Source organism: Filicampus tigris, chromosome 9 (genome assembly GCF_054856515.1).
Source record: "Filicampus tigris isolate MCC_2025a chromosome 9, RoL_Ftig_1.0, whole genome shotgun sequence".
Lineage (NCBI taxonomy): Eukaryota > Metazoa > Chordata > Actinopteri > Syngnathiformes > Syngnathidae > Filicampus > Filicampus tigris.
Genome location: NC_141225.1, coordinates 21,360,179 through 21,375,370, shown reverse-complemented (window position 1 = coordinate 21,375,370; position 15,192 = coordinate 21,360,179). Strand labels below are relative to the sequence as shown.

Below are 15,192 nucleotides of genomic sequence, written 5' to 3'. Positions count from 1 at the left end.
AATGTCTTGACTGTTTTATGCCCTAAATAAAATTTCATGATTTGCAACATGCTTTCTGAAGATGACAATTACCCATTTTAATATATAGAAATGTTCTCCTCTTGCTTAATTTGCGTTTTCCATGAAAACTAACACAAATGCACCTTGGGACCACACATAAGGGTTTCTCAAATATTGCAACATTTCTTATTTAGGATGGACCCCACACATAAAGATAGAAAATCAGGCATGTCACAGTTTTGGTCATATTGTATTTGGTCTGCTCTGATAATTCCAACACAAAACAGCAACGGAATGCTTCTTTGATTGGCAACATTACTCCGTGTCCGTGCCCATGGAGTGAAAACAGCTCAAGAGTAGCTCATCTTTCCCCATAAATTGAGTTGAGTAAAGTTGGCAATATAAATGAGGGGTTTTGGTCGTAAATATTGAGCATGTTTTATATTTAAAATTGTCAGCACAACCCGTTTTGGACCCTATTATCAGGGCAAATACACTCTTAACATACATCAAACCAAAGATAATGTTATAGGACAATCTTTTCAGATATATGATATTCGGCGTTTGACATCCTTAGTCGGTAAGGGGCAAAATTGGGACAAAAACACTTCAATTGCCTTTACGTGTGTATTCAGCCTTAGTGCCACGACTCACAAGAGTTCCTTTCTTTTTGTTCTTTTACAAATGGTCCTTATTTGTCACTCCAGCAGGGTTTACTGTTACTGTCAGTGGAGGGAGGAGCCTCATTATGTTGTTGCAGTACACCAGAGGGATATGTGATCTGAAGCGCCAGGATGTGGCAGCCATTTTGCATTTACACAACAGCAGACGGCAAAATACAAGTAGAAGGTGTTATTTCTGAGGTCTGTATGAATTTGTGAACGTTTCAGAATAATTGTACCATTATTAATGTTCTGCCTGATGCTCATTTATGCACTTGTAGCTGCGGGATTTCAAGGGCAACTGGAATAGTTGCTATGAAGTTGTTTATGATACTGTTACACACTTTTATCTTCACTATTATGCAACAAGTGTATTCCAATGGGCTACCAAAATGTAACTGTCAATTTGAGTTCTATCAAAAAAGCTGTTGAAGAAAATATTATTGTTCGGATTACATTTGCATTGAACTGCTTTGAAATTCGTTTACAGTCTTAAACTTTTGACTGTCTTTACTATTTTACATAATTATGGACAGGTATATGAAAAATCAAATGACCCTTATATATTTTGAAATGGTATTAACCATTGTTGCGGTAATACGCCATTATTTACGGTAAAGTTGGAGAGACCACGCCCCCGCGGTGTAACCCTCAATGGGTTGTGAGAAAGTGTCCTCTTCGCTCTCCATCATCATCATGAGCAGCGGCGATTTCCAAGCGGGGATACGCAACAAAATGTCAACTCTTGCTACTCTCCCTCAACCGCAGACAACATGAACAGAGTCCGGTGTGCTCATTCCCCCCGGAACAAGTCGATCTCGCCATGCGGATCCACTGTAAAGTAATTGTGATCACCGTGTGTTTCGGAGTTTTCCTACTTTTCTACTTTTGGGGAGGCAATGTCGCGGACGGTCCGCTGCTGAAAGAAGTTGCGGTGGAGGGGAGCAGGAACTCTTCCCCGTCGTCGCTCAAGCGCGATCGCGATGTTGGTTCAAAGTTGGCGAGGAAATCTCCCACGGTGGACGGGATGCGTGCGGAAGATCCCCCCAAAGGACGAAGAAAGGGGAAAGTGACCAAGCGAGCGGGCAATATGAATGCGAAGAGGTGAGAGCAGATTTTCTTTCTCCTAGCGGTTCTTCCTTCGACGTGTACATGTGAGCGCACACAAAAACATCGACCACTTTCAAATGAAAGGGTTTAGGCATGTTCCACGAGCACACGACAGTCTACACTGCAACCAATGTCTGCTTGCTGTACTGTATCTGAGAATCCCAATGTTGTAATAAAATGTCTGACGAGAATGTAGTAGAATAGTAGACGATTAATAAGTGTAGGGGCTGGCAGAGGGCACGGTGATGTAGGCTATGACCTCGAAGCCTTGCTCAAATCACCTTTTGGCATTTAAATCTATACTTGGAGGGAAACTTTTCTTATTTCTGTATTTTTAAAAAGAAAGAATATATATATATATATATATATATATATATATATATATATATATATATATATTAATATCTTTAAGATCTTTAGAATACTGTAGATATGTTTAATATTTTTTGTATCTTGTAGTATTACGAGTATTTCAGCATACCTGCTTTGCCCCGTGTTGTCTGTCTGTCTGTCTGTCTGTATATATATAAAGCGTACCTTGATTACACCTGCACAATCTTGTAAATCTACAAGAGCTGTACCAAAAAACTAGGGTTGGGCGATATTTAAAGATATCCGGTTGTTGTAGAGACTGCCGATACTAGACACTGATACTCCAGTAAAAAAAAACAAATCTGACACAGTAAGTCCTCCTTGGCAGTAGTTGGCGCCATACTGAGACAGTTTGACAATCAGCAAATCATCATCTGCGTCAGAAAGAGGGCTTTGTTTACGAATGACCAGTGGCGTGGAAATGGGGTGGCCAACGACCAACATTTTGAAGGGGTTTCAGGAATGGTCTCAGACAGAAGGGCATAAAGCCCATCGGATGGCGCATATACAATATATAAACCCCCTCCCATCGACTAAAATTCCTTGGGGCATCCGTATAAACAAGAGGGCATACAGCGCAATATTACTTAAGTAAAATCCTCCATTCCCCCCTCAGTGCACCAAATATACCAGCACCAAAATATTTTTAGGGGGCATCATAATCATGTGCTCACCCCAGGCAGCCACTGTGAATGACATGTATGAATATTAATTATGCTTATCGTTGTAGTTGCAGCGTTGAAAATCTGCACTGCATCAGTATAGTGAGCTGACTCTGGCGTTTTGCCCTCACAACTACAACCATAAAATGAACCCTAAAATGTCCTTGACAAGAATATGTTCTATGCAGGCCCACTAGTATAAACACGGCATTCTGATTAATATTACGTTTGGGGAATATGAGTTAAGCAGTAAAATCCACACTTTTGTGTCCATCTCAGGGGGCAGCCATTTTGCTACTTGCTGTCGACTGAAAATGACATCACAGTTTCTCACTGCTCAGATAACGACCAATCATGGCTTAGCTTCGGAAAACAGATGAGCCGTGATTGGTCGTTACCTAAACCCTGAGTAACTGTGATGTCATTTTCCGGTTACAGAAGTGAGAAAATGGCCGCCCTCTGACATGGCTAAAAACGGTTGGATTTTGCTGCTTAACTTATATTCCACAAACACAATACCAAATAGAATGCTATGTTTAGACTAATGAAGAATTATTCCTACTGTTATAATTATGTTGTGTTAATCACTCACACTCACCAGAGTTACATCACACTGAGAATGATCTTTTTCAAGGCATCCATGGCATTAGATCGTGCATATTCAGGAATACTACCCATGATGTGAGAGTTCTGTGTTGTCAGCTATGTTTGGTTGAAAATACAGTACAGGAAATCACACTGCATCCGCTCAGAATTTGTCCATTTGAGCAGTTCAAGGGTGGAGTCATTGAATTGTATACCTCTCATAGCTCACCACCCCCAGCTTCTTACTGCATATAGCAGCTATAGGCTCCTTAAAAGCCCACAGACCCCTACTTTGCCATCAGGCTATATGTATTCTCCTCCAAAGCCAGACTGCAGGTTGGAGACGCTGCTGGTGAGATAAAAGCCATCAAGGCGTTTCGCTGAGAAAGGACCTTTGTGTCCGCCCAGAAGCCACGCTCCTCCGTGTGTGCTCGCCACTGATAAGGGAAATGGGGTGGAGGAGGTGTCATTTGGTGCCGTGAAGAGAAAAAAAATGCTAACAGGTTTGGAAAACACATCAGAATGACTTCTGTGGTTGAGGGACACACGCAGAGCACTAAGTCAAAGCATTTAAAGCTTTATTGTCTGACTGAATAAAACGCAAATAATTATTTTTCCGAGTATAAGCACTAGGGTTGTTTTTTAAGTGGATCATTATTGTAGGTCAAAAGGGATACATGAATACTTAAGGTGTATTTTCAATCTACCGTGTTTCTCACACTGATTTACATTTCATCTTTAAAAGTGAGCAGACCTATTTCCTGGCAATATGCTCAATCGACAAACATTCCTGTTTTTGCAAGCCCTATCATTTCCTCTTGACACATCACACGGCTTCCTCTGGCTATAAATACAGAGTGTAGCGCCAGCTGTCCAGCCAATACATTGCACGTCTCTTGTCATCAATCACACAATCACTCAGTATGTGAAATGGTTCAACGGAAAACTTTGCCATCAACAAATTTGCCAATACAAATGCTCGCTCTGTTGAGGGAGTCCATAGAGAGCTGGTCTCACAAATCGAGCGGGTATTGTTTTGGTGCAGAAATGTTCACAGGCATTTACAAGGGGGCCCTCCGTTTACAATTACGCCATGGCAACGTAACACGATTTTGTACTGGAATGAGCTGTAGCGGCTAACGCTGTAGTAAAGTCATAACTGGAGTAAATATTTTGTAAAAAAAAAAAACAACAACTTCTATGCCATAAACCAAAAAAAAACAACCCAAACAATAAAAAACAGTTAACAGGTAGTATCGATTGTGCTTTATGACGACCTATTCTTAAGCCACGTGCCATTCATAACTTTAATTTACCAAATATTGAAACTGTCATCATAAACTGATGAGCGCTTTATATTATTACTCTTTTGTTCTTATATTTCACAAACAAATCTAATTCATCATACATATCTCTTGTCCCTGCAGTACATGAAGAACATTTAACTAATTACATTATAAACGTTTACGTTATACGTTTTTGCATTCTTTAAATATTTCATACAGACGACAACTTTTTCAAAATGATGGCTGTTCAAAAAAAAAACACCGTAATATGCAGGGCCCGACCAATTAATCGGCCAGCCGATTTAAATTGGCCTATTATGGCCCTTTAAACATTTACCATTATGTACTGTCTCATTATTTATTACACAGAATTCTGTACCATAACCTTGTATCCTTCAATATATCAAATGAAATTTGTTGATAAGGTCATTCTATGGAGCTGTCATTCAAAACAAAGTAAATCTCAATTTTTACAAGTAATGCGTAGAGTTGAATAGCCACAGTGTTCTGGGTTCAGTTTTCAATCAGTTTTTGCAAAGGGGGTGACAGGAGTAATGGATTACACCAAAGGTGTTCTTTTGCATGGCTTTATAATGGTTTTTTTTGCCTTTTTTTTTCACTGTGCCTGCTGTGAAACATTGGTTGTGCTGACTTGAGGCAGACCCCAGTTTTATGCTTGCTCCGCAGAAGGCATTTGAATTCATTCCTTTTGTTCCTCTGCTGAACTTTTCGACAACTTCCAGATGTTCGGAACTATGCCATGAAACAAACTGTCACGTGTACTTCGTTAGTGAAACCCTTGGAAGAAAACAGCAGATTTTGTGTGCGTGCGTATTTGGTTTAGTACAATAACCGGTTTTAAGCATGGCTATTCCATGTTGTTGTTGTTTTTTTTTTGCTTGCCCTCGTGCAACATCGCTTCCTAATAGTTGACAGAAGATGGGATTTAAATCATCTTGGTGGAGAATAGGAATGTGTTTTGTTCACGCTTGTCAAGGCATCAGCCTTTAAAGGTGTGGAAGACAGATTTCCCAACTCCTTCACATTAATCCTAAACTGCACTTCATCATTGCGCCTCAGGCATACAGAATGGTCTCACGCTTGGAGGCTACCCTGCAACTTTTTCTCTTATCATCTCATTTTAGCCTGATGTTTGCTTTTGAGGTAAAATGATTTGTAATATTGTCTTGAAAACATAATCAAGATGAATTTAAAAAAAATTAAGGCATTGAAGCATAGACGTGCAAATGTCTTTGTGTTGTAGTGGGAGCTATTTTATATTTCCAAGATTGTATGACTGCAGTGCAGTCATACTGTGTAGTGCTACAATGAAGAAGCAATGAGGGACGTGGATTGTTTAAAATTTGGCACAAAGGAAGCATCACATTTGTTATTTTTACTGTTCTTGTTAATCTCATTATTGCAACTTCAGTGAAAATAATCACATTAAACTACAGACTAGTCACATTTCATCTAATTTATTTCGCTATGAGCATGCCCTTCACTGTTCAGTACACATTAGATTTGTCAGCCTGTCGGCTTTTTGGTCAAGCACAATGGAGAATTTTTATACTGCTATATGCCGGAAATGTTTTTTTTTCCGTGCAACAGGGGAGTTTGATATTGTCCCTCTGTGGTGACTACAAAATTGTTACATAGAAGTCAGGTTCGCTCTATATTATATCGTCTAGAAAGTAGTGCTAGACCCTTTGAGCGGGAATGAAAAGAGTAACAAGGATAGGACAGAACAGGGTAGGACAGGGGTAATGAGTCAGGTAGTGAAATGATGGAAATGAAGAAACAGTCCTCAAAAGTTATCAAAATATTGGCTTGTTACATCTCTCTTATTTATTTGTGTATTTTTAGCAAAACAGGACGGGCTGTGGCCAGGCGCTCCCGCGTAGAGGAATTCATGCACTTGGCCATGGTGACATGTGGAAATCGTCTTGAGGAGACCTTAATGCTCGTCAAATCAGCTGTCCTGTTTAGCCTGAAGAAGATCAAGGTTCACATTTTTGCTGAGGACCTTTTAATCCCACAGTTTAAAGAAAAGGTAGGATGATTCAGGCACCTGTTACTTAATATTCACTTGGATTTGGCTTGGCAGAAAACCATAGACAAAAATAGGAGAAAATGTTTTTAAAATCTTGCGCCTTGCAGGGAGCTTGCATTCGGACCTCTCGGTGGCATCAAGTTCAGAGCATTTTTAATGATGCTTTCAGAGGCTCTAATAATGACACATAACCCTTTTATCTCGGCTCTTGGATGTAATCTATCACCTGACACCCTGCTGTGCTCCAGCACCGTGCATCATTTCAAAGTCACCTTTAGAGAGGGGCTACAAAGGATTCTAGACCTAATAGTGACAAAGCTTTTGGGACATACCTCTCTAAATTCCAATTAATGGCTGGTGTGACGCAGGTTTTGACCCTTAACCTCAAAAGAGTTATTCATCTTACAATGTTTTGGACAATTATGTGCTTTCATCTTTGTTGGACCAGTTAAATTTTAGGTCTATGGTTGATGGCTTTCTTGTGGACAAACTGGAAAGCCTTGATTTCGTTTTTTTTTTTTTTTAACTCATTCACTGCCATTGACATATTTATTTGTCTTGTCACAGTCCAGCCATTCAGTCCCAGGAATTTATTTATATTGTTTTCATTTTTTTTCAAACATTAGGGTAAAAGAGGGTCTAAAAATGTCTGGCAGTGAATGAGTTAAATATGTTCATCCAACTATGACTTTATCGACCTAGCTTTATGCACAGGGACTCGATCCTGCTAGGACAGAAAAGGGTCTCAACTGTTCAGACAAAGATGGAAGGAAATAATTGTTGAAATGTCTCAGCAGGCGAAATAATTAAGACTCAAAGGTAACCAGTTCATTAGGTGCTAAATTCATTATATATACAGTATGTATACAGATTTGATGGGACTAAACTGTTCATTAGTTGACAGGACACTTCATGTTGTCACAAAACGTGTACAATGTGCATGCATAAATTGACCAAGAATCTGCATCTCTTCCAGTTCACCCAGTGGCCTGGATTTATCACAGCCAAGTTCAAGTACAACCTGTACCCAATCACCTTCTCAGTGGGGAACGCAGACGAATGGAAGAAGCTTTTCAAGCCCTGCGCCGCTCAGAGACTCTTTCTTCCTGTAAGGCTGCAACACATATTTCTGCTGCTATTTATTACTCTGTGCATAATGTGATTTAATCATTTTAACTTAATGGTCTTTTGAGGGGTTTTTTTTCACCCCAAGCGCATCACTCCAAAAAAAAATGTTGTGCTTATTGATAAGCTTGCACATTGTCTGCAGGATTTTTATTTATTTATTTGTTTATTTATTCATTCTTTTACTTTAAATAAACAGTCTCATGGTTCTGGATTCAGTTATTTCATCAAGTGGAAAGCTGTGCCGTGTATTGATTTTCCCTTACAGCTGGTGTTCATTGAAATAACAACACCATCGCATAATGAATATATTGCAGGACAGACAAATCCATAAGTGTTTTTCTCTTCCTACAAACAAGTCGATATACTGTATGGCTATTATCTACTTAATCAGCAAAGCCTAATCATGAATGTTATAGGTTTTTGAATGATTTGTGTACAAAAAAAAATCACATTATGAGTTCTTTGAAAGCAGAATAAGCCAATCCAACCAGAATATGACCTTATGGATAGGGTTTGTTAAAACCATGTTCGAACTGCTAACAGCTTTCTTATATTCATGTAGGCAACAAACACAGCTCACATTATACTAGAACTAGAACTAGCTAAGAACTACAGTTGAGTGTTAATGAGAAGATCTGGGATATGTGTTTTGCTTAGTCTTCAATTTTCCATATGTCTTGTCCTCATTTGTGTCACGGGTGAGCTAGAGCCTAACCCAGCTAACCACGTACTTCCAAACCAGATTTATGGAAAAATTTCATTTTTAAATAAGAACAAAATATGTGTTTTTTAATTGAACCAATCTACAGAAGAGTATTTAATATATTTGAATGCTGAAATGTGTGTATAAATGATCCACTCCTCATACAATACAATACAAAGAATAACCACTACTGTAGTTTATCACCTTGTGAAAAGGGCTGTCTTGCATAAAAAATCCCTATGAGAGGTTTCACAAAATTGCTGTACAGCAAAACAGCATCAAGTGCAAGAATTAATTTTATGTACGTTTTCACAAAAATCAACTTACTCAAAGATTTTAATGTCATACACCTGTAGGTTTGTCCAGGATTTGATTAGAAATCCCCAAATTAATAGTCTGTCTCACTCACCTATGTGAACAGAATTCAGGAGAGGACAGTAAAGTTCGTCCCTGATGCGCCCCTTTTGTACCGATCTTGGATGTGCCATCTGTCACAACAGCCGTTTGTCCAATTAAGCCACCATACACGTTTGTTCATTTCTCTGATGCAGAAGTACAGTCTTGGGGTTGGAGGCGCTCTTGAGCGACGTCTGCCATCTAGTGGTGAACACTGTTATTACAACCTAACACTTCTCAGCTACGGTACGGGAAAACATTTTTACTTTGAAAAATTAATTGAGGGCACCTCCGAGTCCACCAGTTGCCTATCCCTGCCCTACATTGTAGATCATAAATCAAACAAAGAGCTATGACCTCCTCTTGACCTTAATTCACTCGTCAAACAAAAACTCTTCCGTTCCACCAGCAAAATCTAATAATATATGCGCTGCACTGCATCGCACTGGGAGCTGTTTGTAATATTTTCTTCTGTTCAATAAGAAGTGCAAAATATTAGATCATTTATCATTTTCACAGCGATGCATCTAGAAAGATGCAGTGAATGTAGATTTTTAATAAAAGGTATGCTAGACAAAGTAGTGTTTTTTTCACATAAAGAAAAAATACTTTGGTCCGGACGAATATTGCTCAAAAACATCTTATACATTTTAGCTCATTCTAGGCTACCAACAATGGCTCAGACTGCCCCTTGTGGTGTTTACATTTTTTTTACTCACCGTAACTATGCCGCAGGTCATCCTGAAGGACGTTGACTCATTGCTGTACGTGGACACTGATGTGCTGTTCCTGCGACCCATGGATGATATCTGGAGAATGCTGAAGTCCTTCAACAGCACCCAGCTGGCAGCAATGGCTCCGGAGCACGAGGTCCCCAAGATTGGCTGGTACAGCCGCTTTGCACGTCACCCTTTCTACGGAATCTCAGGGGTCAACTCGGGTGTCATGCTGATGAATCTCACAAGGATCCGCAGCACATTGTTCAAGGTTAGGCTACAATATTGGCATTTGATTGCTCTCAACAACAGAAAGCTTAAGTGAGCTGTTTTTTTATGGGGGTGGGGGGGGGCATTCTTAATGTTATTTTATTTCGCTCAAATTGCAGGCTCAGAGTTGCGTGAGTGGGTCTGCCTGAAGCTTTGTGATTATGCCAGTATTGCAGATGGGTTTTCTATCAGAACTCAGTTTAGCAGCTCTTCAATTTGCTACTGGAAGCTGGAATGCAAATGTACCCCTTCTTTGATCATTTGTTTTGTGGTAGAAAAAAAAAAAAAAAGCAGCTCTTGAGTTGTGTGTGAGTGGACTATGTTGATATTTCAGAACAGCATGATTGCCGGTGGCCTATCCTGGGAGGACCTTTTGCACCCACTTTATCAGAAGTACAAGAACCACATCACATGGGGAGATCAGGATCTCCTCAACATTATTTTTCACTACAATCCAGGTAGAGTCACAAATATAATATAAATATAAACATAATATAAGTCATAGACATAATTAATCTAATGAAAATTAAACTAAATTTAGCTGGTCACACTGGTCAACCGCAATTTTTATCAGAGATTAATCCCTAAATGTACTTTTGGCGCTGATATCAAAAATGTGTTTACTTTGTTTCTTGCACAACAGGTTTTTAAGATATTTTCATTTTTTGTTTGACCTAAAAAAGCTTGCGCAATACGGATTTTACCACGCGTTGTAATTGATAGCTATGACGTTTCAGAAAAAAAATCCAACTGTTGCTGAACCTAACCCATAAATATTGCTCAATATACGATTAAATGTTGTATTTATTTTTATTATATTATTGTTATTCATATCAAAATCCGATGTGCTAGAGGGGGAAAAAAGGGCGGATTTGGAATCAGTGCCAAAAAAATAATTAAGAAAAGTTTAATGTCATCTCTGATTAAAAAAAAAAAAAATGTTAAAAAAAAAATTGGTGACGATTACCATTATTAGTTTAGGATGTACCAGGTTTTTTTTTTTTTTTTGCAATATACAGTCTATTTTTCTGTTCAGTGTTGAATTATGCATTGTTTCTATATGGTTTAATTTAGACAAATGCTTTATACAATTATTTAAAAAATGTCAGCCTGTTCAGTGTAATGATTTTTTTTGTTGGTCTTTCCAGAATGTCTATTAATCTTCCCTTGCCAGTGGAACTACAGGCCTGATCACTGTATGTATGGGAGCAACTGCAAAGGAGCTGAAGAAGATGGCGTGTCCATTCTCCACGGCAACCGTGGAGTCTATCATGATGAGAAGCAGCCGGCCTTCAAAGTAGTTTATGATGGAATTCGTGACGTGAGTACCTTTCAGGATGTACGTTTTACTGTTTTGGGACCCCAAACATACTCAAAAGTGCATAACCATTACTGAATAACACAAACAGAATCAGTAATACCAGACAAGACTGGCACTGAATCTTAATATTCAGTCCAGCAACACTCCCTTTGTAAGGGTGATTTGTTTTATTGAAATTGGTTTCTAGTTGATGCAATTCAACTTTTTAGTGGGAAATTTTCACCTCCTTAGTTTTACAGTCGACACACTATCCCACCCCCAACCCCTCAATTAAATTGTAAAGGTATTTAGTGTGATTTAGTGTAGCTAGCTTTAAAAAAAAAAAAAACTGTGTTATCAGGCGTGTGTTCACTTTCTGTATCTACTGTAATTTTTATTTCCCCAAGGCCTATTTTTACTTAAACATTATAGAGTCCAACACGTTCACAAGTGTTATGTTAATTTGGTACTGCATGCATAATATAATAAGATAATTACATTTCTTTGACCTAAGCTGCTAAACATATGCAGCATACCGTGATGCAACTTGTTTCCGCTCTCATAAAAGAATCTGTTTGTGTGACTGGAGTGTTATGTCTTCCTACCCTGCTGAGATAAGACACTTGAACTCTGGCAAGCACATAATTAGAGTACCAATTCCGTCATGCTGATGGAATCTGTAAATAGCATATTTGTTTGTGGTATTAATTAAAAGAAACAGCTTTGTTTGATGAAAAGTAACACCGTGTTATGTTGTTGCAGTTTCCCTTTGAGGACAACATGTTCCAGTCGCTGTTCTATCCCATCCAGGCCAAATTCCTGGACACGGTGAACACCCTGTGTGGTCGGATACCACAAGTCTTCCTCAAGCAGATAGAAAAGACCATGAGGAAGGTGTTTGAGGAGAACGTAATCCAACATATCAGGCCACACAACTGACTGTCGGTCGGTGCAACGCACTTCCTGTTGTGACTATGAGACCGTGGACCACTCTGTAACAGGTTGTGTGGCATGCCAGCCTCCCTTTGTGTGAACTTACTGCACGTACGAAAAGGAATGATATTTCCTAAGTGGTCTATATGTACGGTAATGGTCCATGGATGGTTGTGATATTCCGACATTGTCATGTTTAGTACACATCAGTGATGTGGTCGAACAGATTTTGGCGAATGATTACACTCTTTTCATGCACAACCATTTGCATGTGACAAAATATTTTTTTCCAAGCATTCACCTCAGCAAGGACACTTGACTGTTGGGTAAAAAGTTGTTTTTCTCCTCATAAACTTGATTAAAAAAAAAAAATCCATTCATTTGCTAGCAGAGAGCAATACTCTAAAAGAAGTCCACTTTTGAAATTGGAAGGTTTTTTTTGCCATGTAATGAACCCTAGACTATAATGTGAATGTTGTACTAAAACAAATAACTTGAAAGTTCAGCCTGTGGGTTTGGTTACCTCATCACGTCTTCACATTTCACCTTACAGCAGTGGTCTCGGCAGTTTATGCACTGCTGTTTCATTCACTACCAGGATGACACAACAAAATACAGAAGTTACAACAGGTGATTTATTATGCAGAATCTGGGTACCCTGTACTTGTTTCTCTGCAACCAGATGTGGGGATGACTGGAGAAAGCGATACTGACAGCTTGGTCCTTGTTTATATTACACCCCTTACTATTTCAAATATTTTGGTTAACACTACTTCGCAAAATTTGAATGCTGGAAATGGAAGCAGGGTTTTTAGTGCTTTAGTGGCCATTTCAGGACATTCTGCCTCGACTTCCATATGTTTTATGCGGGCCCATTAGTTGAAACAAGGCATTCTCTGATAGATTTTGCGTTTATGGAATAAGAGTTAACCCACCCGTTTTTAGCCCTCTGTGGGGGCGGCCGTTTTGTCACTTTTGTCGACTGAAAATGACATCACAGATGCTCAGGGCTCAGCTAACGACTAATCATGGCTCAGTTTAAAAAAAAACAAGTGAGCTGTGATTGGTCGTTACCTGAACCCTGAGCAACTGTGATGTCACTTTCAGTCGACAGAAGTGACGATATGGCCGCCCACTGAAATGGCTATAAACGGGTGGATTTTGCTGCTTAGCTCATATTCAACAAAGACAATGTTCATCAGAATGCCGTGTTTCAACTAGTGGGCCTGCATAGAACATATTCTTGAAAAAAATATATTTCGGTTGACTTCCACTTTAACGCCAGCATCATTTGCAGTCTAGCAAAGACAGAAGTCGTTTCAACTGACTTGTTCATGTAGGTGGGGATCAAGGATCTATTGCTTCTCAGTTGGAATGTCTTTTGTGGGTAGTAAATAATGCTCGTGAAGCTCTTTTGAAGTTAAAGCAGAAAGGACAAATGTCAGCTGCACTGTTTGAAACATGTCAAATATCCCCATGATTATTTCTTGTCTCCATGCAGCTCTTATCTGTTGAGTTGGAGACAGTTGTCAGTCACTCTCCAACATGGAAAAACTGCGACAGGTCACAAAGAAAGTGTCGAGAATGAAAGAAGTCATTCTTAAAAAATAAAAAAAATTCTGTACAGATGCATATAAATAAAACTGCACTTTCTGAAAATGTATACTTTCTGTGCTGCCCGGTACCAAATTACCTGAGGCCTGGAAATGGGCTGCACCCCTGTGGTTGGTGACCCTGCTCTGACCCTCGTATTAAACGACAGCACAAATGGAAGCCTAGAGTTTTATGTTACATGTGGAATATTGAAATGCACTTTCATTATGTTTCAGCTAAGGAGTAAGTAACAAAAGTCCACACTAGATCAGCACTCTGTGATTTTTTTTTTTTTTTTTGTCTGAAGTCAGCTGGGATAGGCTCCAGCTCCCTGCACCTCTGAACAGGATAAGCGGTATGGAAATTGGATGGCTAGATGCTACAGCATTGTGTCCAAATGGATCAAAACCCAAAGTGCAAGTGTTTGAAATAACTGCGTCAGAGGTGCGAATAGAATATTGTCTGTCAAGTTTACTGTCAACAAAATGAACTCTTCAGATACTGTATTTGTCTTTGAAAGGGTCTTTGTTTTATTTGTTGTGCTGTACTTTTCATTGTGGTGCGATGATCGGCTGTACAGTATATTTAATCATTCAAACTGGAACCTGATCATGGTTGGACAACCAAAATGTGTTTTTGAATAAAACAATGCAACGGAATGAGCCTCAGTTATGTGATTTATTGGAATGCAAATGAAAGAATATTGACCCAGGTGACTTACGCAGTTAGTTGATCAATGGCTGTATAAATGTTCAAGAAATACAACTATTATCTATCCAAATGCTTGGTCATGTTAACCAAAATGCAAAATTAATTCTTAATACATTACAATACAACCTCTAACAATGTGCATTGTATTAAATGACCAATACTAAAAAACTGTTCAACTACAAACTTTATACAAAATCTATGCTAAATCAAAGCATGGTCACATCTTGAATTGAGGGATTTTGACACAGCTAAAAAGTCACCTAAAATGGGTAAAACGTTTAATAATCAACATTAAACATCCCTACAATTTTTAGTGTGTTGGTTTCATTAATTTTTCAGTATTTATTTCATTTCACACCTTATGGGTTGGCATCCAGTCCACATCAGTATGATTTCCAGAATATGTCGGACCGTTATAAATGGATCAGGAACCAAAAGATTACTGCTTTTTGGAACGAGGCCTGTTTGCGTCCTGACTGTAGCTTGGACAAATTTGAGGAGGGAACTGCATGTTGTTGCACTGCCTTCACAGTTTAGAATGAAAGGCTAAATTGTGGGCAGCTTTGTGGTTAATTGATTAGCACATCTGCATCACAGTTTTGAGGTCATGGGTTTGAACCTCGGCTCCTCGGAACCTCGTGAGGTTTGCATGTTCTACCTGTGTGTGCTTGCATCCATCCTAAACGATGCCCAAAGTCAGCCGGGATACAGT

At 39.1% G+C, this 15,192-nt stretch overlaps 1 protein-coding gene across 3 annotated transcripts; it reads left to right on the top strand.

Annotated features, from left to right (window-relative positions):
• The first annotated feature begins 767 nt into the window (after window positions 1–767).
• Window positions 768–14,428, top strand: gxylt2 (glucoside xylosyltransferase 2). 3 transcript variants are annotated; one of them, XM_086041450.1, is made up of 8 exons: window positions 770–863; window positions 1,283–1,766; window positions 6,544–6,730; window positions 7,707–7,838; window positions 9,693–9,944; window positions 10,278–10,401; window positions 11,092–11,264; window positions 12,006–14,428. In XM_086041450.1, the coding sequence occupies exons 2-8, from the start codon at window positions 1,486–1,488 to the stop codon at window positions 12,180–12,182; spliced, it is 1,326 nt and encodes a 441-aa protein (XP_085897576.1). In that variant the 5' UTR covers window positions 770–863; window positions 1,283–1,485; the 3' UTR covers window positions 12,183–14,428. The 3 variants fall into 3 exon arrangements, with proteins under 3 accessions (XP_085897575.1, XP_085897576.1, XP_085897577.1); XM_086041451.1 differs by having other exon boundaries at window positions 771–863; window positions 1,431–1,766; XM_086041449.1 differs by having other exon boundaries at window positions 768–1,766.
• The last annotated feature ends 764 nt before the right edge of the window (window positions 14,429–15,192 follow it).

Excerpts from the sequence above, each read along its gene's own strand:
- gxylt2 (XM_086041449.1), top strand. The coding sequence starts at position 1,486 with ATGCGGATCCACTGTAAAGTAATTGTGATCACCGTGTGTTTCGGAGTT. Across the intron at positions 7,839-9,692 it reads CTCAGAGACTCTTTCTTCCT|GTCATCCTGAAGGACGTTGA; the intron begins GTAAGGCTGCAA and ends ACTATGCCGCAG. Across the intron at positions 10,402-11,091 it reads TATTTTTCACTACAATCCAG|AATGTCTATTAATCTTCCCT; the intron begins GTAGAGTCACAA and ends TGGTCTTTCCAG.